The sequence below is a fragment of the Mirounga angustirostris genome, unplaced genomic scaffold (genome assembly GCF_029215605.1).
Source record: "Mirounga angustirostris isolate CCGP_5_RB_7025 unplaced genomic scaffold, mMirAng1.0.hap1 SCAF_11, whole genome shotgun sequence".
Lineage (NCBI taxonomy): Eukaryota > Metazoa > Chordata > Mammalia > Carnivora > Phocidae > Mirounga > Mirounga angustirostris.
The window spans coordinates 10,582,622-10,604,658 of record NW_026991719.1 but is presented as its reverse complement, the minus strand read 5'-3'; the positions used below and the strand labels follow the sequence as shown (position 1 = coordinate 10,604,658).

At 44.4% G+C, this 22,037-nt stretch overlaps 1 protein-coding gene across 3 annotated transcripts; it reads left to right on the top strand.

Moving 5' to 3' along the window:
- The first annotated feature begins 214 nt into the window (after positions 1-214).
- On the top strand, positions 215-21,426 carry GEMIN8 (gem nuclear organelle associated protein 8). Of its 3 annotated transcripts, none has more exons than XR_010406039.1 (6): positions 215-371; positions 3,895-3,975; positions 8,101-8,145; positions 8,723-9,161; positions 18,415-19,254; positions 19,418-21,425. XR_010406039.1 is itself a non-coding variant. In XM_064573761.1 (6 exons), the coding sequence occupies exons 4-6, from the start codon at positions 8,134-8,136 to the stop codon at positions 18,669-18,671; spliced, it is 708 nt and encodes a 235-aa protein (XP_064429831.1). In that variant the 5' UTR covers positions 242-371; positions 3,895-3,975; positions 6,275-6,388; positions 8,101-8,133; the 3' UTR covers positions 18,672-21,426. The 3 variants fall into 3 exon arrangements, 2 of the variants coding, with proteins under 2 accessions (XP_045730830.1, XP_064429831.1); XM_064573761.1 differs by adding an exon at positions 6,275-6,388 and having other exon boundaries at positions 242-371; positions 18,415-21,426; XM_045874874.3 differs by having other exon boundaries at positions 18,415-21,425.
- The last annotated feature ends 611 nt before the right edge of the window (positions 21,427-22,037 follow it).

Genomic DNA, 22,037 nt, shown 5'->3' with positions numbered 1-22,037 from the left:
CCCTCGTCTTCCCGCCGCGCCAGACCCGTCACCCGAGGTACAGGTGGAGACCCGGCGCCCAGGCGCCGGAGTCGCGCCGGGACCTTTGGCCCATCACCCTCCTCCAGCGTTTCCCTACGCTCCGCCCCGGAAGGCGGAGCCTCATCTCACGACAGTTTCCCCACGCACACGTGGCGCAGAACGCGGAGCGGACGTGGCGTCAGCGGCGCCGTGCGCGGACTTCCGGCGCGCGTGTCACGTGATCCTCGCCGGAAGTGCATTTCTGGTCTCCCGGGCAACAGCCCCTCCCTCCCGCGCCCCTTCGGTCTCCTCACAGGAAATAGGCCCCTGCTCGCCCACCGCCCGAGATCCGCGAGCAACGAGCCCACGAGGTGACTCCGGGGACGGCTGGGTTTCCTTTGGGGAGTGAGGGAGGAGCCTGGAGGCCCCGGACCCTGGCTTCCGCAGATGGCGGGAGAGCCAAGGGCTTGCCTGTCACGTTGTCGTAATTAGCCTCATCCCGCGGGGCCCGTGAGATTCCTAAATCATTGCTGGTTAATTGTGACAGGGGACCGGTTCCAGAGACTCTCAGCCGCCGTGCTTCGGAATCACTGGATGACTTTTAAGAATTCTGATGCCCGGGGGCCCATCCCAGACCAATTAAATTCGAATTTCTAGAAGTAGGACCCAGGCATCGGCATTTTTATTAAACTCCCCCCTCCCCCACGTGATTCTGAAGTGCTGAGTAACACTGTGTTAAGTCTGGATGAATTCTGACTTAGGCCATACAGCCCAGTACCTGAACAGAACGTCGCCCAGAGCAGCCTCATCCTTGGAGGGATGTCTGGAATATTGGCTCTTCTACTCAAAACTTGGGGTTTTCATTCTTTTCCCTCCCACTTTGACCTCTGTGGGAGGTCAGAAATTTTAGTGGAAATTATCTAGAGAACATTTGGCACCTGTGGTCTTTTATGCGCCTTACCCGTGGAGGTGGAGAAGGTCTTTGCCCACTTCCTCAGTAATTAAGTGGAGTTGAACAGGGACCAACGAAGTACCTTTTAGCTCTGAAATCTTGGGAGTTCCTTAGTACAGATCAGATGGTTCTAAACAATCTTATCTGTTTCAAGAATGATTTTTAAAGTTGTTTCATAGGCTAGGTTTTGTATTCAGCTGTTTTGCACCTTAAGTCAGAACATTACTAGAAAGTCTAGACCAAAGATTAATAACACTTCTGGGCTTAGTTACTCTCAGGATTTCCATGAATTGTGGGGTGGAGATAACATTTGCAAATACAGTTTATAACAGCCCCTTTGGGATGGCAATGACAAGAGATACCATATGTTTTTAAAGATCATTGTTTAGTGACTTGGGATAGTAAATTGGTTAGTGACTTGGGATAGTAACTGAAGACAGGTTCACAGTAAGGTATACAGATCTCCTCTGTGTTCATTGCTGTGCTGGGAAAGTATATAAACTAAAGCTCCAGAGAGAAATTTTCATTCTAAAACTGTTTTACAGATGGTGAAGGATTATTTTGGGTTTTAGGATCCAGCATTTAAGGGTGGGGTGAGATAAGAAGGATGGGGGAAAACTGAACAATTAAGGCCAGAGTGGAGGCTGGAGAGATTACAAACTAGGTACAGAACTCTTGGACCCCTTCTCTCCAATAGGAAATTAAAACAGTTGGACAAGTGAAAAAAGAGCATAACTGTGGTTGATCAAATATCAGATGAATTAAAAATACTTTTGAAAACATATTAATGTATTTAAACGTCTGCTTTCCAAAAAGATCTGGAGCTGTACGGTTACTTGAGTGACTAGCTACACAGTTTATTTAGGGAGGGTAGAAGGAGGAGGAGAGACTATTATCAGGAAACAACAATCTCACCAGCATCCAAAGGCAGGAAAATATAGCTATGGTTTTTATGCTGGAAGGAAAATAGGAAATTTAAAAGAAATAGATTGCAGAATCCATGCCTACAAGTAATTGATTAAATAGGTGGGATGTAGTGAGTGCCGTATAAATTCAGAAAACACAGCGATTAAATGGAATTACCATGTATGTGTTTATAGAAGTAAACTTGAAATAAAGCTCCTGAAATCTACTGGTGGGCTTAACCACTTTAAACTAGTCATGGCTTTTGCTGATAGGCTCTGAACTTGCATAACCTGCCTGTTTAACCCTTAGTCCTTTACAGTCACACTAGGTTTTGCTTTGTGAGCGATAAACTTGCAGTGAATTGAACTTAACTGTTTCCTCGTTTGAGTTGTATAACTATTATGTCCTTCTTGTTATTCCCGTTTTCAACTCTCCCATTGCGTGTTGTGTTCATAAGTCAGAGGGTCCACTTTGTTTTTGAGTGGCCTCCTATTTCACTTAAGATTTTGACTTTAGGCACATGGGGATTTGGTGAACTTGCAAATAAATCCACTCACAAATCCATCACTCTGCTGACAAACAATGCCGTTCTGTGGGTGGAAAGTTATTTGTGTTTAAAAAAAAAAAAAAAGAGGAACGCTTAACTATGTCCTTTCATTCTTCCTCCTTCCCCATGCTGGGCCTTCCTTTGTGACATTCTAACTGCAACGTCCGGAAGAGAGTTTGGGGTTGAAGGAATGAAAAGGAAATAAAACTTTTTTGGCTCCCTCGCCCATCAGTTTTAACGATGGTTGTTGTAGACAGAGAGGTGCGGGCTCTCTGAACCGGGGGTAGTATGTGCCCTTGTGGGAGGCCTTTGGCCATAAGACAGAGGCTGGACTCCTGAGGGTGGGAGGACATTCAGTCTTGAGCCATCTTTGTCCACATTAGCCAGCAGGGACCATGCTAAGCCACAGGAGGGAGCCCATGAGTGCATCAAGCCAGTTGAAACTGCCATCAGGCAGCCGGGGGTGGTGGGCCGGAAGCAAGGCTGTCAGAAAACCTTTTATTATCTTAGTTGAGGAAATTCCTACTGGTGTATGCATTATTGGAAGACATCTTCTCTGATAGGGTTATTACTACATATACAGACATTCCTTCGAACCCCACATGACTCGATTCATGTAATTTTCATTTCTCATTGTACCTTCATTTATTTTGAGCAATTTCCAGCAGACCCCCTTCTACCCTGAAACATATACCGAAGGCCTAAATTAGATCCTCCAAATTATGTGTTTGGTTCAGAGAACCAAATCACTGGGAGCCTTATCGGAAAGGTTTGACTTTAGGGGCTTTAGCCAGCATAACTTAATGACTGACCTCCAGTGTGTTTCTATGCAAAAATCAAAGCAGGTGAGTTTTCATGTATTTCATTTTCAGAATTCTGCTGGAAAAGGAGGATAGAGAGGAAATCCAGTTGCGGAGTGTACATTATTGTTTGAGGGGAATTTGTGTTTTTATTTTATTTATTGGTTGCGATGACACATCCTAGATCCTATATTTACAGGAATAGAAATACGCAGTAAAAAGAATATGTATGCTCTCCCTACCTTTCAACAAAGCCACATTACTTGTGGAATTTTTTAATGACTTGATGGAAATAGTTGGATTTTTTCCATTGAAAACGACAAAGCTCTTGTCTGTTATTCCTCATGTATGTTTATGCATTTAAAAATACATTTCCAGGATAAGCAGATTCATTGAAGAATGCGTGTGTTTTTTAAGAAAGGCTACATGGGAAAATATATGGTTCAAGACCCAGAGCACTGTCTTGCCTGTGGGCCCCGGGCCTCGACAGTGTTTCCTGAATGACCTCAGCGCTGTTTTTTTCCTTCCTTCTCTGGTGGTTGAGAACAGACAATGAATTCGGTCTCTGTGCCCGCCCGGGCTCAGCTGGGTATTGACTATTATGCCATTGTGCTCGCCGGGGAGGGCTGCCGTTTTGGTGAACTGTGGGTCCCAGCCTGCCCTGACATTGCCATCCTCTTTTCTTTCAGCTCCGCCATCCCATTAGGAGGAAAGCTGCTGTTCAGTCCATGAAGACGTGTGCCGCAAGAGTAGGAGACACTCCCAAAGAGGTGGCGAATGAAAGATAAAATTAAAGACCTTTGAAAGGCATCTAAATCTGCTGTAACCATAAGCTTGCTTCTCTTTGAACTGGTGGCTGAAAGTGTTGCTTTAATATCTAGAATTAGCTTCATGTTGGCTTTTCAGAAACCCAGGCATTTTTTTTAGGTCCTAAAGTTCTCTGTGTGGAAAGAGTAGCCGGTTTGAAAAAGTTCACAGGACCCATTCTTAGAGGAGGTTCTCACCTTCCCTTAGGAGCTAACTGATGCACTTAGCAGGAAGGGATTTGTATTCCTTCTTCCAGGGAAGAGACTCGGAGCTCTCTCCTGCTCCCCATCCTTGTTGGGTTGCTGTCCAGCCCATGGCAGCTAGTAGGGCCTCCGTCAGAAATCATGGCACGACACGTGCATTCTAAGCCCAATTGATTGCAGGAGTTTGGTTTTTTTTAAATTAAGTCTTTAAATATCTATGTAGATCTTTAAGAAATGGTCCAAGTTCCTTATTTAGTCATGGAGACAATTCTTTTGTCCCAGATATTAGAAACTGGTCACCAAGATTGCTGGTGGTCCTCATCACAGTTGTCTTGCTTCCACTAGGCTTACTCCAAGCCTAATCATTTATGAGACAAGTGAGAATCACAAAGTTCCTCCATGGTTTGCCAAGTGGAGAGCGAGCAACAATGAGAGCCCCCTGCGTACTGAAAGCAGAGTCAGTGCAGCTGAATAATGTATTCACGTGAAATAGGGACTGGCCAAGGATGGCCCACAGCTTGTTTTTGTTACTGCCTGGGAGCTAAGAATGGTGTTTACATTGTCAAAAGGTTGTTTTTAAATTTATTTATTTATTTGTAAAGATATTTATTTGAGAGAGAAAGCACGAGCTGGGGAGCAACAGGCAGAGGGAGAGGGAGAAGCAGACTCCCCACTGAGCAGGGAGCCCGATGCGGGGCTCGATCCAAGGACCCTGAGATCATGATCTGATCCGAATACAGCCACTTAACCGACTGAGCCACCCAGGCACCCAGATTGTTTTTAAATTTAAAGAAAATGAAGAATGTGTGACAGAGACTGTATGTAGTCCACAAGCCCAAAATATTTACTGTTTGACCCTTTACAGAAAAATTTTGCTGGCATTAAGTACCAAGAGTAATGCTGGAAAGAGAAGCCAGTAATTATAAAGCTGCGTGTAAGCTGCTACTCCTTTAGACATATTTTTCTAGGCCTTCTTTCATTTGATTTCTGAGAGTTTACTTATTCATTCTCAGGAATTACTTTTAATGGAATATCTGTAGGATTTTAGGAATCTTCCAATACTTAAAATGTAAAAGAATATGATACATAGGTTTTGGAATTTGGGGAGGAAGAATAATAAAGCCAGGGGTGAATGAGCATATGCGACACACAGCTCCAGGACTCTTAACTTGCCGGAGCATGGCAGCAGATTTGATCGTAAGTGTCCCAGCGGCCAAAACAGGAAAGCACTATTAGAATAAAATCGATGTCAAAGACGCCCGTATTCCATCATTAAGATAAATTCAGCTTTCCTTAATGGCCTGGGTCCTGAAAGAGGCCAGTGCCTTAGCCGACTCGTTGGTCTACTTCATAGGGCACTGGCGCACCAGGCTGAATCAGAGCTGCTTGTGCTCCAGACCCTGGAGTCGGCTTTCTTCAGCCATCTCAGCCCACTGTCCTGGCTTCCTCTTGCAGAAGCGCTTAGGGCATTGCCTTGCGTGATCTCTGAGACAGTGTAACATGGCAGCCCTTCTAGCAAATTATTTGTCGAAATCAAAGGCATAAATAAGTAGCCTCTCCTCAGATTAACTCTCCATGCCCCCTTTAATCACAGCCATTTACATTCAAGCAGCCTGGTGAACATGATGAATTACGCTGGAGCCTCTTAAACAGTTATCTACTTGATCGCGCATGCCTACACTTCTAGCTCTGCAAAGTGGAACCTCTCATAAGCCATCTTATACATTTTCACAATACTGGTACTATTACTTTTAAAGCCAGGCAGGATTTTCCCAGTTATAAATAAAAACAGGATTTCCGAAGGTCTGCAGTAGTGTTCAATTACAGTAATGTTTATGGCATATTTGAGGCTGAATCCAGACTTCCCAGTTCAGGATATTTAATATTTACATTGATCTGGTTCTAAGTACGTTTTATGAGGCATCAAAGTCTAGATTCAAAACACTTAATTTCCAGAACACATGCAGATGCCTCCTAGACTTTTCAAATTTAATTCTTATGCTACTTGTTAATCTCTAAAACAAATTTGATTAAGACACACATGGTGTTCACTTTAAAGGCATTATGTGCTGCAGACTCTCAGAAAAATATTCAGATTTCGGTGATACAAATACGAAACTGGGCTGGAATGAATTAGCCACTTCCAGGCTGCACCTTACAGTTTAGCACTCAAGTATGTACTGATTTCTACTGTAATTTCATTTGTGTTAGTGTTACTTCTCTGGGTCGTTAACCCCTTAATTGTATTGACTTTTATATTTCTTTAGTAGTTTGTAAAGCACATAGGCAGTTAGCCAGGTTTTCAGATAATTGCTCACGTTTTAAACCTTTAAATTACAGTTTTAAAGTAATGTGAACTTAATTTACATTTATATTTTCACTGCATTGGTTGGCTTTTTTCCAGTTTACATTCACTGCATGTGTGTGTATTCCTGAATTTAGAACAGGGAACAGGAAGTGTGGGCTGTGTTTAAGATAAATTTACAGAAGATCGGGTCAAACCTCTTAGAAATAGCCTATTGGAAAGCCTGTTATATTTTAAAAGAAAGTGAATGGTTCTCTTCAGGCTAAATCTTAAAAGATGTGGTCAATTTAACATCTCAGTTTTCCACATTAACCATAGTAAAACATCTGATAGAGATTACAAAATAAGTCAAGTTTATTTCTTAAGGCTTAGAGATTTTTAAATTCTGCCCTCTAATTAAGTGAAGGAGGAAAAACAGGCCTCCTTCGATATCTGATTTCCCAGAGTTTCAAAACCCAAGTAGCTGTTTGCTCAGCATTACATTGTGTTAGTGGTTTCATCTCACAGATGCTTCATTTCTTGTGCATTTTAGGATATTACTTTTGGGTGGTTTTTGTTTTTGTTTTTGTTTTTTTATTTAATTTTTTTTTTTTTTTTTTAAGTAATCTCTACACCCAGTGTGGAGTTTGAACCCATGACCCTGAGATCAAGAGTTGCATGCTCTACCGACTGAGCCAGCCAGATACCCCAGGATATTTTGTTTAACTTTTTTTTTTTTTAAAGTACATTCTGATGTATGCTGGCATTTTAGTAGCTCTGAAGTCCTGAACAGGAAGGAGAAAAAATCGTTTTAAATAGTTCATAGAAGGTACAGCTGCAGATTAAACTTTACCTTTAGGTATTTTCTGCCATATCAATAAATCACAAGCAGGTAGGTAGGGGAGAAAGGGGTAAATCCTGGCCGAGCAAGGCTCTTGAGCAAAGGCGTTCTATGCAGGCACTTGGTGGGGAGTCTCCATGAAACAGTTTCTCCTGCAAAGACGCAGAGTGGTTAGGCAGGGAGAGTGTGGTGTCACACACTGGCTGAGAGATGCTTACTACAATCCAAACCAAAACAAGGCCCATTTGGGGGCTTAAAGCCCAGGGCACAACCCAGGCTGGAGAGAGATCTCATTTGGAGAGGCTTCTCCAAGTCCCAGATCTGAGGCAAGACCCAACAATGATTTCCAGTGAGTCGGCAAGATGTATTCTGTTCAAGCCGTGGGGACATCTAGGGTTAATTTAAATAGGCATCGGCATGAGTTAAGGATTAATAAATTAAGTAATAGTTGTATATTTTTAGTTCATGTTTTATATTATTATTTTTTATACAGGTACTAGCTACTAACTATGGTTCTTTCCAGTCTACTTTCAATAGGTAAACAAATATTTGAAAAATGCAGTGTCCTTTGAGCCACTTAATCATACCTAAGGGGATCCCTCCCCAGGTGCCAGGGCCCTATAGTATATGTTGCGTGAAGATCAGGCATGGTACTTGGAAGAGGCAGCCTCTGAGGAGCTGCTCTGTAAACCGTGAAGTAGCCACAAATATCACCCACGTGTACTGACCAGATGTTTGCACTGTGGTTGTTCTTTCCTAGTCTCAGTGCCCATTTGGACGTCCACAATCAGAGATGGCAGCAGAGGTAAGATTTTCTTTTTTAACTCATGAGGAAAGGGTAAATTTTAGCCTTTTAGAGTCTTGGTATTCTCATTCCATGATGGAGAAGACCAAAGAAACAAATACATCCAAAAGCTAAAAGTAAAAGCACCACTGGGTAGGTTGCTAGACAGCTTTTGTCCAGGCACTGAGGAGTGGGCCAGACCAGCAGATGTTAAGGGGGTAGTGAGGGAGGGACTAGAAGACATTCGTCCATGTGGTTCTTGGAACTAGTCGTTTAGTTACAGTAGGTAGAGAGGGCCAAGATGGTTGACGTCAGTATCTCTCCCTACATCTTATCTAAAAATGATGATAATTAGCCTCTGTCCCCACTTTACCGTGGCCATAACCTTAAACTAAGTCCTGTGTGTACCTCATGCACATGTACTTGGTGTCCGTTGTGGGCATGGACCTGTCCTATGTCCTCTTTGGCCCAGTAGTAGCATCCTGATGTAGTCGGTATATAGAAGATACTCAGTAGATACGTGTCGTTTAGTCCAATATTTGAGGGTTCTCTTGAAGAACTGTGTGGTATCTAGCCTCCACCTCCCTTTATTCTGTAGGTGGCATCCCGGAAAGCTACTGAGCCTTGGTCTTTTCATCCAGTATATGCAAGATACTGGCGACATTATCATCAGGCGATGGCCTGGATGCGAAGCCACCATAGTGCCTACAGGAAGGCCGTGGAATCGTATTTCAGTTGCCCGTGGTCCTTCCCTCCTGCAGCTCTTCCCCAGAGCTCTTACACTAACAAGGCCAAATCTCCTCGGCCCTCTCGTGACCATGTCCCGGCTTCCACGGACTCGCACTGCGGTTCTGCACATTCCAGAAGGTCTGGGCAGCATCCACCAGCCCGCCCGAGAGAACGCCGAGCTGGGCCCTCCACGGAGGAGGCGGAGTCCGAGTCAGACGGGGGCGTGGAGTGCGACCTGAGCAACATGGAGATCACGGAGGAGCTGCGCCAGTACTTCGCCGAGACCGAGAGGCACAGGGAGGAGCGCCGTAAGTGTGCACCCGGCCCCGCGCGCTTCCTTTGCTGGCCCTGCCTTGTGCATTGTCTTCCTCCCTTAAGTTATTTTATAACTTCCTCACATTCCACATCCAGTCCCACCTCAGCTCTGTCAGTTTCCAGAGGCATTTTAATACAGGCCTTTTTTTTTAGCTTCAGAACAAAGCTTGTGCTAGTGGTACGTCTGCCATCTGCTGAGCATCAGACAGCAGGTGGGGGGGGGGCAGTGTGTACATGGGTGTGCCTGTGCTCCCTAATCTATACCGCAGCCCCTCGAGGGCATTCCACCCATTTCACAAATGAGGCAGGCGACCCTTCAGAAGGCTGATTGACTAATTCCATGGTACACAACTAGTAATCAGCTGGTGGGATTCAAATCAAGGTCTGTCCGACTCCCAATTTCTGCGATGCTTCCTCTAGCACAAACTTAGGGATTAGGTTTTGTCCCTGAGACTGCTAGGTTTTTAACTTACTGCTGTCACCTCACTGGTACACGGCTCTGAGACTTCCCTGGTGCTAGTGAGCTACCAGGTCTTAATTTTTTTTTTTTTTAAAGATTTTATTTATTTATTTGACAGAGAGAGACACAGCGAGAGAGGGAACACAAGCAGGGGGAGTGGGAGAGGGAGAAGCAGGCTTCCCAGGTCTTAATTATTAAGCACCATTCAGAGTAGAGGTCAGTATGAACCTAAACAGTGAGAAAATGTCTAGGACTCGAACCTTTCTGGTTTGATCCCATGTCAAAACAGTCTGCTCTGAGGGTTAGAGAAGCAAAGCAGGAATTTCCTTTTTTTGATTTCTTACCAAATTGCTACAAAGAACAAGAACTGCTTGTTGTGCTCTCTTTACTATGAAAATTCACCAGACTGTTTACATTTGAAGTGTCTCAAATAGATACACAAATGCTTTTCTCCTTGTAACCAGTATGTAGTCTCAATATTGTTTTTATTGAGTCCTAATTATATGATATTTTACTTAGGATTTTTTTAATAAATAGAAACAAACAAGATAAATAAACAGAAACATAGAAGTCTGGGGATGGGCAAGTTTCGGTTCCATCTTTGATCTGTGTTTTCCTGATGATGGGCTTATCGATCCCCATGGGGTACCAAGAATGGAGCAGTGGGCTTTGTATGAAGTATCGTGCCCTTTAGTGTCTTAAAAGTTTCCAACGATGAAGGAGAGGAGGTGTTCAAGCATGTCCACATTTGGTTGGAATGCCATTTTTTATAGCTTTTGAAAAAATATGATGGATGTGCGGTTTCTTTTGTCCTTACCATAGGTTAGAATAACGTGTTTTTCCCACCAGAGATGGATACTTTTATGAGAGCAGCTCTAATTAGGGATGGAAGCAAACCCCAGTCATCCAAAAGGCCATTTTGAATTATCTGCTAATGTAAAATAACTTGATATATAGTTACTCAATAAAAAATAGATGTGATGATGATGAAAATAAAGTAACAAAATGTGTCTTTCCAACGTCAGCAGTTCAGTTACAGATATGGCTAAGAACCCATCCCTGTTCCTCCTCTTGCCTTGGTCAGGTAGAATTCTAGGTAAGTTTAAAAAAAAAAAAAACCATAAAAATTACCTGCTAAGTCATGCCTGGCACTTAATACTGTTTTGAAGGAGTGAATGATTTCAGTATTAATTATGACCCTTAAATCAGAGGTTTTCAAATATCCCAGAAAGTGATAAATTTGCTTTGCTTGTGTGGGGCATTTTACAAAGTGAGTTAGGCTTTGAATGCTTTATAAACTTGATGAACTTCATATTTTGTTTTATATTATTCCCAAATCTGCTGAGTTGACTTCAAGGCTCCAGATTGCACTGTTATCATCACTGTTGTGGGTTGAATTTTCTTCCCTAAAAAAAAAGATTCGTTGGAGTCCTAACCTTACCCCTTTCAACCTCAGGATGTGACCTTATATGGACATAGAGTCTTTACAGAGGTAATCAAATTAAAGTGAGGTCCTTAGGGTGGGCCCTAATCCAGTATGACTAGTGTCCTTATAAAAGGAAACATTTGCACACAAAGGTAGACATGCACCCAAGAAGAAGGCCATGTGAAGACTGGAGTTCTGCCACTGGAAACTAGGAGAGAGGCCTGGACCTGATCTTCCCTAGCGCTTTGAGAGGGGGCACGGCCCTGCCCACACCTTGATCTCCCACTTCTGGCCTCCAGACCTGTGAGATGAGAAATTTCTGTTATGCTAAGCCACCCAGTTTGTGGTGCTTTGTTACAGCAGCCCTAGGAAACTAATACAATCCCCCTGTGAGAATTTTCTTTGTCCCAAATGCAGTCTGTGAGTGGGACATGAAGTGAACTGCACAGGTCTTGCCATCCCTTTGAAGAAACTGGTACATACTTGTTTTACCATGATCTAGACAGCAAACCAATAAAAAAGGGAATTTTGTGAAAACCCATACAGCCTTCATCTTTAACCTCATTCTTCAATATAGACATCATTATTTGTAACATTATACCAAGCGAGCTGTGGCAGAACCGCTCCCGTCACGGAGTCCCGCCCGCCTCCACCACTTATCAGCGCGAGGTTCTTAGCTTGTGGGTCACCTACCCTAATCAGTCTGTGCCTCAGTCACCTCACCTGGGGAAGGGGGTCCTAATTAATGGAGTGGTAACTATGAAGACTTGATGAGATAATAAAAGATAAGGTAGAGAACCATGCTTGGTACGAAGTCAGTGCCCAAGAAATGTGAGTTGTTATGGTGAGTTGCTAATTACTCATCCTTTAGTGTGGATTATTAAGCATATACTGATTTTACTCCGATGCTGTCAGTGTTAATTAGTGCTTGATTGAGATTCTGCATTCTTTTTAAAAAAGATGTTCTGTGGCTTCAAAAAACAAGTCACTTCTGGTCTGCACTTTCCAAATTCTTAACTTAGAATATTTAAAAAGCAAAAGAATTAAAGGTTTGGCGTCGATCCAGTTTAGTCGTTAGCACAGTTTCATCAAAGTAGTCATTAACACAACTTTTAATCCATTTCAAGGACATTCTTGCCTGATGACAATATAGTAAAATACATGGAAAAATGAACCCACTTCCATACTACTACTAACAGCACTAAACACATCGAGCTTCTGCTTCTTTGTGCTTTGTAAATGTATAATTGTAGCATAGTTGAAAACTGCTTGTCATAGGGTCTCCGCGATGCTTTGGTGTCCTGTGGTCTGCCCTGAAAATATTATCAGGTCTTTGGGAGATGTGGACATTGTCTGGCAAGGGCGAGAACATGCTGTGGTGTAGGAGTCTAATCTGACTGCTAAAGATTTAGAAGCTGCCGGGGCCTGACCCTGTACCACCAAAAACAATGGGCATTATTTTTTTCACCAGCACTTTTGGTAGCATATAGGATGAATACTGCGCCATACTGTTCCTTTGAGCAGCACTGAGGGATGGAACTCAGATGTAAGCAGTGTGAATGCCCATCGTGCTTTCCAACCCATTACCTTCACTAGTAATGTTCATGGAAGTTTAGCTACATACACAGTTGGGATATATTTTAGTAGTGATTAGGGACCTAAGTAGTGTGACTACTTGGTTAAAGTTTTGTTTTGCTCTTTGAACCACTAGAAGCTTCTTACTCAGTAAAGGCAAATTCAGCTTCGAATATGGATCATCTAGAGAACACAGAATTTTATGAAATATCACTAGCAGGGAAAAATATAGCTAAACTTGATTTTTCGGTATTATTCACTTCCACGGGAATATATATGTTACATAATTCATCATCATCTGAGTCTTAAATTTAATTTTTTCTTAGAATAAAATCCTTCATACTGGACAGCATGTTCTTGTTTGTGATTACTGCTCTTCCAGATAATCTCTAACATATTTTAATGATAACAAAAAAATTAAGTAGGATAAATAAAGAACTCCTTCTGTGTGGTGGGAACAGACATGCTTTTGATTATGTTATATGTCATTTCCTAATGCGATATTTCCGTTATTCAAAACTTCACTGGTAACATTACTTATGGGAAAGTAGACAGTTGTGGAGTTTTAAAGGTCAGCTGTGTTTTCAGTTATTTCTTAGGAAAAATGTTTATTGTTAGGTTAAGAAAAGTATCGTGTTAGTCATAAATAACCATCAATTGAGACTGCAAGGTTATAGTCCTAGTACTTAGAGGGGAAATGAGTGAAAGTTATCATTCCCAGTGGAGAAGAAGACCCTCCGAAATGAACGCCACCACTGTTGTCTCAGGCTTGAGCCAATCAGATTTTATCCCCTGTGTTTTGGGGGTAACCGTTGGGTGAAAAGAGAGACATATTCACAAAGAGCTTAAACCCAGTCGGGAAGAGGAAACAAAATCAAATTAAAACTGATACCTAGAAGAGCCATCTATGGCCTGGTCCATGGGTACTTTTGCAGTGATGAGTAGAGCCAGTGAACTCAGCCATCAGAGAAGTTTCACGGGGTAATGGTGGAAAATGGAGTGTGCTCTAGGCTTTGAGGGAGGGGGTTAATTGGGATCAAGAGAGAAAGAAAGGGGATAAGTCCACTTGCCACTTAGCACTCAAAGTGCTGTTCTTACCACAGGGCCCGGAGGTGCTTTTAGACATTTGATGGGAGACATCTCCATCATGTTGTGTCCACCGAAGCTGGAAGGTTTAGACCAGTTTTCATGACCGAACCTTCAGTCAGTCAGCTGCAAGCCCATCCAGTTCGCCCTCAGTCCACCCTCTGTGGAAAACCTGGAGGATCTAGTGCAACGCACAGCTCAGTATTGAATGAGCCGCTGTGGCTTAGTGGGTGGAATTAAAGCGTGGCATCCTGTGACTGAGCACAGTTCCACCGTGTGTGTGTGTCGTCTAGTTCAGATGCTCAAAGTCCGGAAAACCAGGCCAGGGGGAAGATGCATATAAAAGGCTGTAGAAAAGTGGAAGGGCAGGATGGAAATGCACTTTTATTCTAAAAGTGAAAACAGTAATTATCCACTGACTTCATTTGTCAGGGGGAGAGGGATGGGAGGTGAGGACGAAGACCCAGCAGAAATGGCTCCAGGCCGGCTGGCGAGCACCTGTGTTCCGGGTGTGTTGCTGACAAGCCAGAAATGAGTCACTCGTGATAATAAATCCAGACTGTGCTTGTGCTCGGTTGTGCTAAAATCAGTAATTCTGGCAACATAGCAGAGAATACAATCAGAAAGACATGCTAATCCTAGAAAAATGAGGAAAAATAATGTTCTTCAGCACTCATTTGTCTTAGTGCTTTGTCTTCCAAAATGTTCTGCCTTTGGGCTAATTATCTGTGGAATACTGAATGAATGTTTTCCTGCTATGTCAGGTCTTCTAAAATCCAAGTCACTCCTCATGATTTTGTTTTCCTTTGGAGACTGTAAGTCCACACTGGTAGTAGCATCATGTAAATTTATAGATCGAGGGGGGAAATATCAAGGTTATATGTCCTGAACCCAGATGAGACCCAGTAGCATTTCTCCTTCAGAGGATGTTACTGTTTTCTTGTTTTAGCCCTATATGCATATTAACCTTTATCTTAGTTTCCTAGGGCTGCTGTAGCAAATGACCATAAATTGGTGGCTCAAAACAACAGAAATTTATTCTCCTAGTTCTGGAAGCCAGAAGTCTGAAATCAAGGTGTTAGCAGGACCCACTCCCTCCAAAGGTTCTGGGGCTTTGCCTCTTCCAGCCTCTGGTGGCTCCTGGCGTTCACTGGCTTGTGGGGACATAGTTCCAATTCTGCCTCCTTGTTTACACGGTTTCCCCCCTGTGTCTCGATGTGTCCTTTTCTGTCTCTCATAAGAACACGCTCATTGGGTTTGGGGTCCACACTAATCCAGTATGATCCCATCTTGATCCTTAATTACATCTGCAAAGGCCCTGTTTCTAAAAAAGGTCTATTCTGAGGTTGCGTGTAGATGTGAATTGGGGGGGGTGGGGGGGAGGGCACACTATTCAACCCACTCCAGTCCTGTATTAAATCTGGAATCTAAAAATATATTCTGATTTGTATTAAAACAAGTTCCCATGACTGAATAGCCTATAAGAAAACAAGCCCTGGGTAACATTGAGTCCCACAGCTGTTTTCAGTAAAAAATGATCAACTTCTCCATGACGTGGCACCTGTTATGTCCGAAGTGTGATGTTCTACTTCTCTGCTTCAGTCAGATGATTCTCCATCTGGTGGAGCCCTCACCTTGTTTTGACAGGAAGAAAAACTGCTAGTGATTGAGAATCCTTTCCTTCACTGGGAGGAAGGAAGCAATAAATAGAAGACAGTAAGTGATGCCTTCAAATGAGTATATTCTGTTCTAAGGTTTGCTTGGTCCCCTAAGTCAGCATAAGCTGAAGTACTTTCAGGTGCTAGCTGTAGCTTCCAATGTCCAGCCAGTCTGAGGGCATTTGATTTTAAGCTGACTGGTTTTCAAATTTGTAGTCTAGCCTTAGGACTTTTTTTTTTTTTAAGTGTTTAGGTAAGTAGAGGCACAGTGATTCAGATATAAAGGAACAAGATCAGACTCCATCTCACTGGTGCCCCCATCTCCTGCAGCCTCTCTGCTGTGGAGGCTCTGAGGAACCCATGGGAGGGGAGCTCTGCCCAGCACCTTTTGAGATTTGAGCATCTGTTTCTCTATCCCTGAGTTGTCATCATTTTTCTTTAACAGCATCTGGAAGAAACAGCTGTTTACAAAAAATAATGTATGGCCTCTGTCCAGGCTTTCTCTCAACAGTCATTTCCTGAGCACCTGCTTAGCATCAGGCATTGTGTCCTCCCGGGGCTGGGGACTGTGGGGGGTGGTGAAGGCAACCGTGCCCTTTCCCCATGCATGACTTCCACAGGCAGGTTTTAGCACTAGCTGGTCAGTGCAGGGGACAGGCTTCCCGCCCCTTAGGTCCGTGCTTTAGAGCAACTACCCACCATGCTGGAAACCAGGAAAGCTCCAAGCCTCTTGAGAGGCAGGGAGAGGACAAGGGTTGAGTCTTAAATTTTCATAAGGAAACCTGAACAGGAAGGAGAGACAAGAAGACAACTGAGAGCAGAGGCCTGTGCCTTTTATTCTGTTATTCTTAGACGAAATGAGCTTCATTAGCTGAAACCCTGTGATGGTAACCCATGAGCACCTGCCAAGTGTGAACTTGGAAAGCTGCACTGGCTACGTTGACCAGCAGCTGCACTTGGCTCGTATGAACAGTGTTTCGTTGATAGATGTCAACCGTAAGAGAAAACATCTCGATGTAGGATTGTTATACTGATTGCCTACCTGTTAAGATAGTTTTGGTCAGAAGAGTAGCAGAACCATGTTAAATTACCAGGAAAAGAAAGAGAAAGATGCAAAAGTAAGAAGGTTAAATTCACATATCCCGGCGGTAGAGAGCAACACTTGCTAAGATAGCGTGGATCCAGTGTTTATTAAAACTTGTAAACGCAAGGACTCCGATTTAGACAGGAAGTTGAACATCTGCTGTGTCACTGGATCTGTCGGTGAGGCTGATTATAGTCTTGGGACAAATGTGAGAGTAAAAGGATTGCGGTCTGGGAACCTCTGTCCTCTGGATGCACAGGCTCTGCCCACCCACCCACCCCCACGGGATGGTTTCCTCTGGGCCTACGACGAAATGAGCCCAAGTACTGGTAACTGCCCAAGGCTCCCATAGGAGGCAAAGGGAACTGCTGTCCCTGGCTAATGTGGAAAGGCCACACTTTCAGAGGAGTGGTCTTTGGAGGGCGGGGGTACACAATCTAAACACCCGTGAGAACTGAACAACTTACATCCTGATGTTTCAGACTTGGCAAAAAGACCAAAACTGAGAGACAAATGCTTATTGACCTCCTGTTCATTTGCACATCACGCCAGTATTTTGGTTCAGTTCTGCATTTCACAGGAAGTCAGCTACATCTCTCTTCTGTGGATAAGGGAACAGTTACATTGCACTTACTTGCTTGACAGTCACTTGGCCTATCTGTAGGTGACCTCCTGGTATAAGAAAGAAGCTGCGGATGTGCTAACTCAGAAATGGCCATCCACGTTTATTGTGTTCCCAAGTGTCCAAAACTCCTTCCTTCCAACTCCAAGGGGATATGTGCGAAGAACAAACTTAGGAGCGTGACCGCCTAGCCACAGACATATCTTGCTGCTCACTTTTGGGTTCCCTTCTACACTAAGCTATCATTCTGCTACTTTAAAAAAAAAAAAAAGGAAAGAATGATGTATGTCATTGTTTCATCCCCTATAACCACCTTCACTCCTTATTCAGCAGCATTTCTCTCAGTCGCAGTAGTAGCTACAGATGTGTGCATTCTACTGTTTCTCTGTTCCTGACAGTCACTTAGAAAAATCTATCGGTTGGCTAAATTTTACCTTATGCAGTGTTCTCTTATTGATATGTTAATGTTATTTCTATATACATAAAAATAAAAGTAGGACTTGTTGTAGTAAAAACTATACGGGGGAGAATATACTGAATTTTTTGCTTTACAAGAATCCATTTAAATTAGTAGGATTAAAATCCGGTAACTCTATCACTTGAAATTTAGCCGAAGCTAAGCTGTGAAGGGGAAAGACAAATCCCATCGTGAGGAAGTCGGCGCACTTGCAGTTCTGTTAATATAGCAGGAAGCTTAGAAGTCAGGTCTTCCTTCCATTGGCAGAATTGCCCTGGCTCAGCCCTGTTTCCTCGGGCGGGTGTTGAATTACGTGACTCCATTTCCTGGCGTGCTCTGTGCTTTGGCCGTGTGGAAGGATTGGGGATCAGGGCTGCAATTCTATAGACACCAGCACTTGCTCTTTTCGAGGTGACTATGAAATCGGCACCTCTAACACGGGGCTGACTCCCCCCACCCCAGCACCTCATTTGTGGGCGGAAGTATTACTTCTTGCAACCCTGGACTTTGCAGGAAGCATTTTGTGTCCCGGCTGGCCTGGTCCAGTGTGTGAAACCAGGCGGCCCTTCCCAGCTGGGCGGCTTGTGGGCAGGCCGCATGGATGAAAGGGGCAGAGCTGTATTCGGGGCTCAGCGTGGAGGTTTGATGGTGCTGGGTGACGTGTTTCCTGGCGGCTTTTCGCCGTGTCTGGCGGGGCAGCCTTAGCCTCCCGGATAAGCGATCGGTGCATTTCCTAGGCACGCGGGTACTGGCGTGCGGCTGGTGCCTTAGAACCCGGTGAGTGTCTCGGCAGGCGCAGCCAGGCCCGACGTGGCAGTGCAGCAGCAGCCGCACCCCGGGCTCACCCCCCACCCCGCCCCGTGTCGGTTCGTTCTCAGGGCGGCAGCAGCAGCTGGACGCGCAGCGCCTGGAAGACTACGTGAACGCCGACCACGACCTGTACTACAGCACCCGCCGCTCAGTGGAGCCCCCGTCCGAGAGGCCTGGCGAGCGGCGCAAGGCTGAGATGAAGCGCTTGTATGGGGACAGTGCCGCGAAGATCCAGGCCATGGAGGCCGCCGTGCAGCTGAGCTTCGACAAGCACTGTGACAGGAAGCGGCCCAAGTACTGGCCGGTCATTCCGCTCAAATTCTGAGCCCGCGGCGCGGGGTACCCAGCCATCCCCCCCTTCCTCCTGGATTCACTCAATCTCTCCTTCTGTGCATTTTCTCAGGGAAATTTCTCTTACACGGAGAAAGAAGCATGTCACCAAAGTCCCAGGGGGCCCATCCCAGGGCTGGGTGTAATACGTTGGCCACTTGAAGTCAGCAAGATGTGTACTGTTGCCAACATGAAAGATTTTCTTTTGACCTAAAATGGTAATTTCATATATATTATGCTTGGTTTTGATGTCACTAATAATGTTCAGTTCATTAAAGTCCTCACTTAGAGAAACTGCCTCGTTTTTTGCCTTTTTCTATTTTCTTCTGTCCTGTCTTTAACCCAACTGAACTGCAACGCACATGCCTTGAATGAGTCAGATGTCCTCTCCTGCTCGAACTCCTTTAGCCCCCACTGAAAATGACCCAGTGGGACAAACACCACTTCTCCCCGACGTAGAGGTCAGCGTGCATGTCCTGTAAAGGAGCAGAGAGTGAATATTTTCGGCTTTGCAGGCCGCACAGTCTTTGTTGCAACTACTCTGTTCTGCCCTTGCAGCATGAAAGCAGCTGTAGATGGTGAGTAAACAAATGGGTGTGGGTGTGTTCCAACAAAACTTTATTTATAAAAACAGGCCTTGGGCCAGATTTGGCCTAAGGGCAGTAGTTTGCGAACCCACTGCTCTAATGGAATGAGAATAACCGTCTTGACATTTTTCTTGTTATCTCATTATCTCTATAGAGCTTGAATGTCACAGAATTGAGAGCGAAGAACAGTAATTCCCAAACCTGCTCACCTCTGCAGTATCCTCTGTTGTAGAAAAGGTATGATTGAGCTCTTACTATGTATAGTGAATGTTGCTTTGAGAAGGGAATACATTTCTGAGGATGAAAATCTAAAAATTGACGGAACGGTCCATTTATAAAAGCCAGCTGCCTTTTAAATAAGTTATCACAGTATGTTGCCAGGGTGAGCCCATGTTGACCTGAGAAGATTAGCACATCCATCAAAGGTTGGTGAAAAGATTACGTATTGACATGTTTCTCCCGAAGAACACTTAGCTCCACATTTCAGCCCCTGCCCTGAGACAAATGCATTACTCTCACCAGCCCCAGGTGCTTATTTTTCCAAGCTCTCATTGTATTCCTGGAGTTGTGATTTGTGCTTGGGTACTGCCGACAAAAATCAGAATTAACTTCCCTTGAGGTGACACAGGACTAAAATTTCAAATCCTTGGGGCGCCTGGGTGGCTCAGATGGCTAAGCGTCTGCCTTCGGCTCAGGTCATGATTCCAGGGTCCTGGGATCGAGCCCCACGTCGGGCTCCTGGCTCAGCAGAGAGCCTCCTTCTCCCTCTCCCTCTGTCTCCCCCCGCCGCTCATGCTCTCTCTCTCTCTCTGTCTCAAATGAATAAATAAAATCTTTAAAAAAAATAAAATAAATAAAATTTCACATCCTTAGTAGCTCTTGTTTTTTTCTGTGAAACTCCTACACCGAAATAGAAAATAAGTATGGCTCAGGCACAAATACAAACCAAAGCCTGTAATTGCAGCAGCTTCTTAGCTATTTGAGAGTGAAACGTTCTCTTGACAAAGGACTCTCATACCTTCCCCCAGAGAAACCAGTATGCGGGCCCGGGCCTGCTGGCTTTGTTAGCGCAGGTGCGGGCCAGCTACTTCGCGCTCCTTACACGGGTGGGGGTTCGTGATGCCCCCACGTGGGGTCCTTGTGAAGACCGCACTGGATTAGTGCCTGTGAATCACACACTGCTGGCCACATGGTGAAGACTCAGGAAACGTTGACATGTAGTCCCTGCCTTTAAAAATGGCCAGAGTGCCAGTGGAAGTCCTGGGTATATATGAAACTTCTTCCAGATACGGAGAGGTGTTTCCCCTGGCAGCTCTTCAAATGGATGCTTTGGCTTTTCGGCATCCGGGAGGGACCCATGATTTGATGGTGGATTTATTCAGCAAATTTTTGAGTCCTTTCTGTTGCAGTTAGCTAAGCGTTAGTCTCTTCCCTCGGGGGAACTTGTCTTCTAGGAGGAGAGGCATATAGGTGTGCAGTGCTGGTAATCGCAGTCTGTGCTCCGCTGGGGGCATGCGCAGGAGCCGCGGCAGCGGGGAAGCAAGACGGGACAGGGCAGGGCTTCTCAGCCTCTGCACTGCTGCCATTCCGGGCTGGATTAGTCTTTGTTCTAAACAAGAATACATGCTATGGATGCATATGTATGTATGAAAATCAAGAGGCTTGCATGGACAAAGTTCACACCAGTTTCAGAATCGTGGTTACTTCTGAGCATTGGCATGAGGATTGGCGTGCCATTCAAAAGGGGTTTTCCTGTCTCTCTGGTATTTCATCTCTTTCTAACAGAAAAGCTATGATAGGAACCCCACTTTTATGGAGGCCCCCAAATTCAGACTCTGTTCTGATATAAAATAGTTTATCTTTCACTGCATTCATAGGGTTAACTGTTACCTGAAATGTTAAACGCTTCTGTAGGGCTTACTCTAGGTACACACTTTTGTAATTGCTTTAAGAATACTAATTTCCTTGGTAATCAGTCTGTGTGACAAACCTGTAAAGGAGCTGTGTGACAAACCCTGGGGTCAAGTGTGTTGCAGAATACAGACATTGTTGTACTTTTGAAAGGTACAACAGCATATTCTAGAACTTGTCCCAATGGGCTGGGCCAGCAGCCTGTCATCAAAGACAGTTGTGCAGTAAAATGGAAGGATATTCTAACTGGGATAAGTAAAAACCATAAATATCCTCCATTTCATTCAGGTCAGGTTTTGTCATCAAATCCTTACCGTCAAGTCAGGTTTGGCTGCCAAACAAATTATTTAAAACACACACACGCATACCTTCCAGTTTCCAGAGCTTTGGGGATTTCAGAAAAGTGGTGAAGGAATGTGATCCCTGTTTTGCAGATGAGGAAACAGTACAGACAAATTAACCAACTTAACCGAGTGCACTTTCAGTGGTGGAAGTGGGTGTGAAACCCAGATAGAATCTGACCCCTAAACTCCCCACTTTAGGCTGCTTCACCCCGCTGAAGTCAACTTCTACAACCATATTCACAATATGTGTAAAGCACAATACATCCAAAGCATAGCAAAGAATCTGGAGCCAATTACAGCCCTCAGCAAGATTCCAGTGTATTTTGTGCTGGAGCATGGAGTTAGGTACTATTCCTAGCTCTGCTTGAGAATGTGCGACCCTGGGTGGTGCACTTGTACTCTTTGTCTGAATTGTAGAACTAAGGCTAGAGCAGCTAGAAGAAAAGGAGACACACTTGAGATACTGAGGATCTAGATGTTCTGTGGCTCGGCGATTTGGGCAGGTGAGGAAAAGACTAG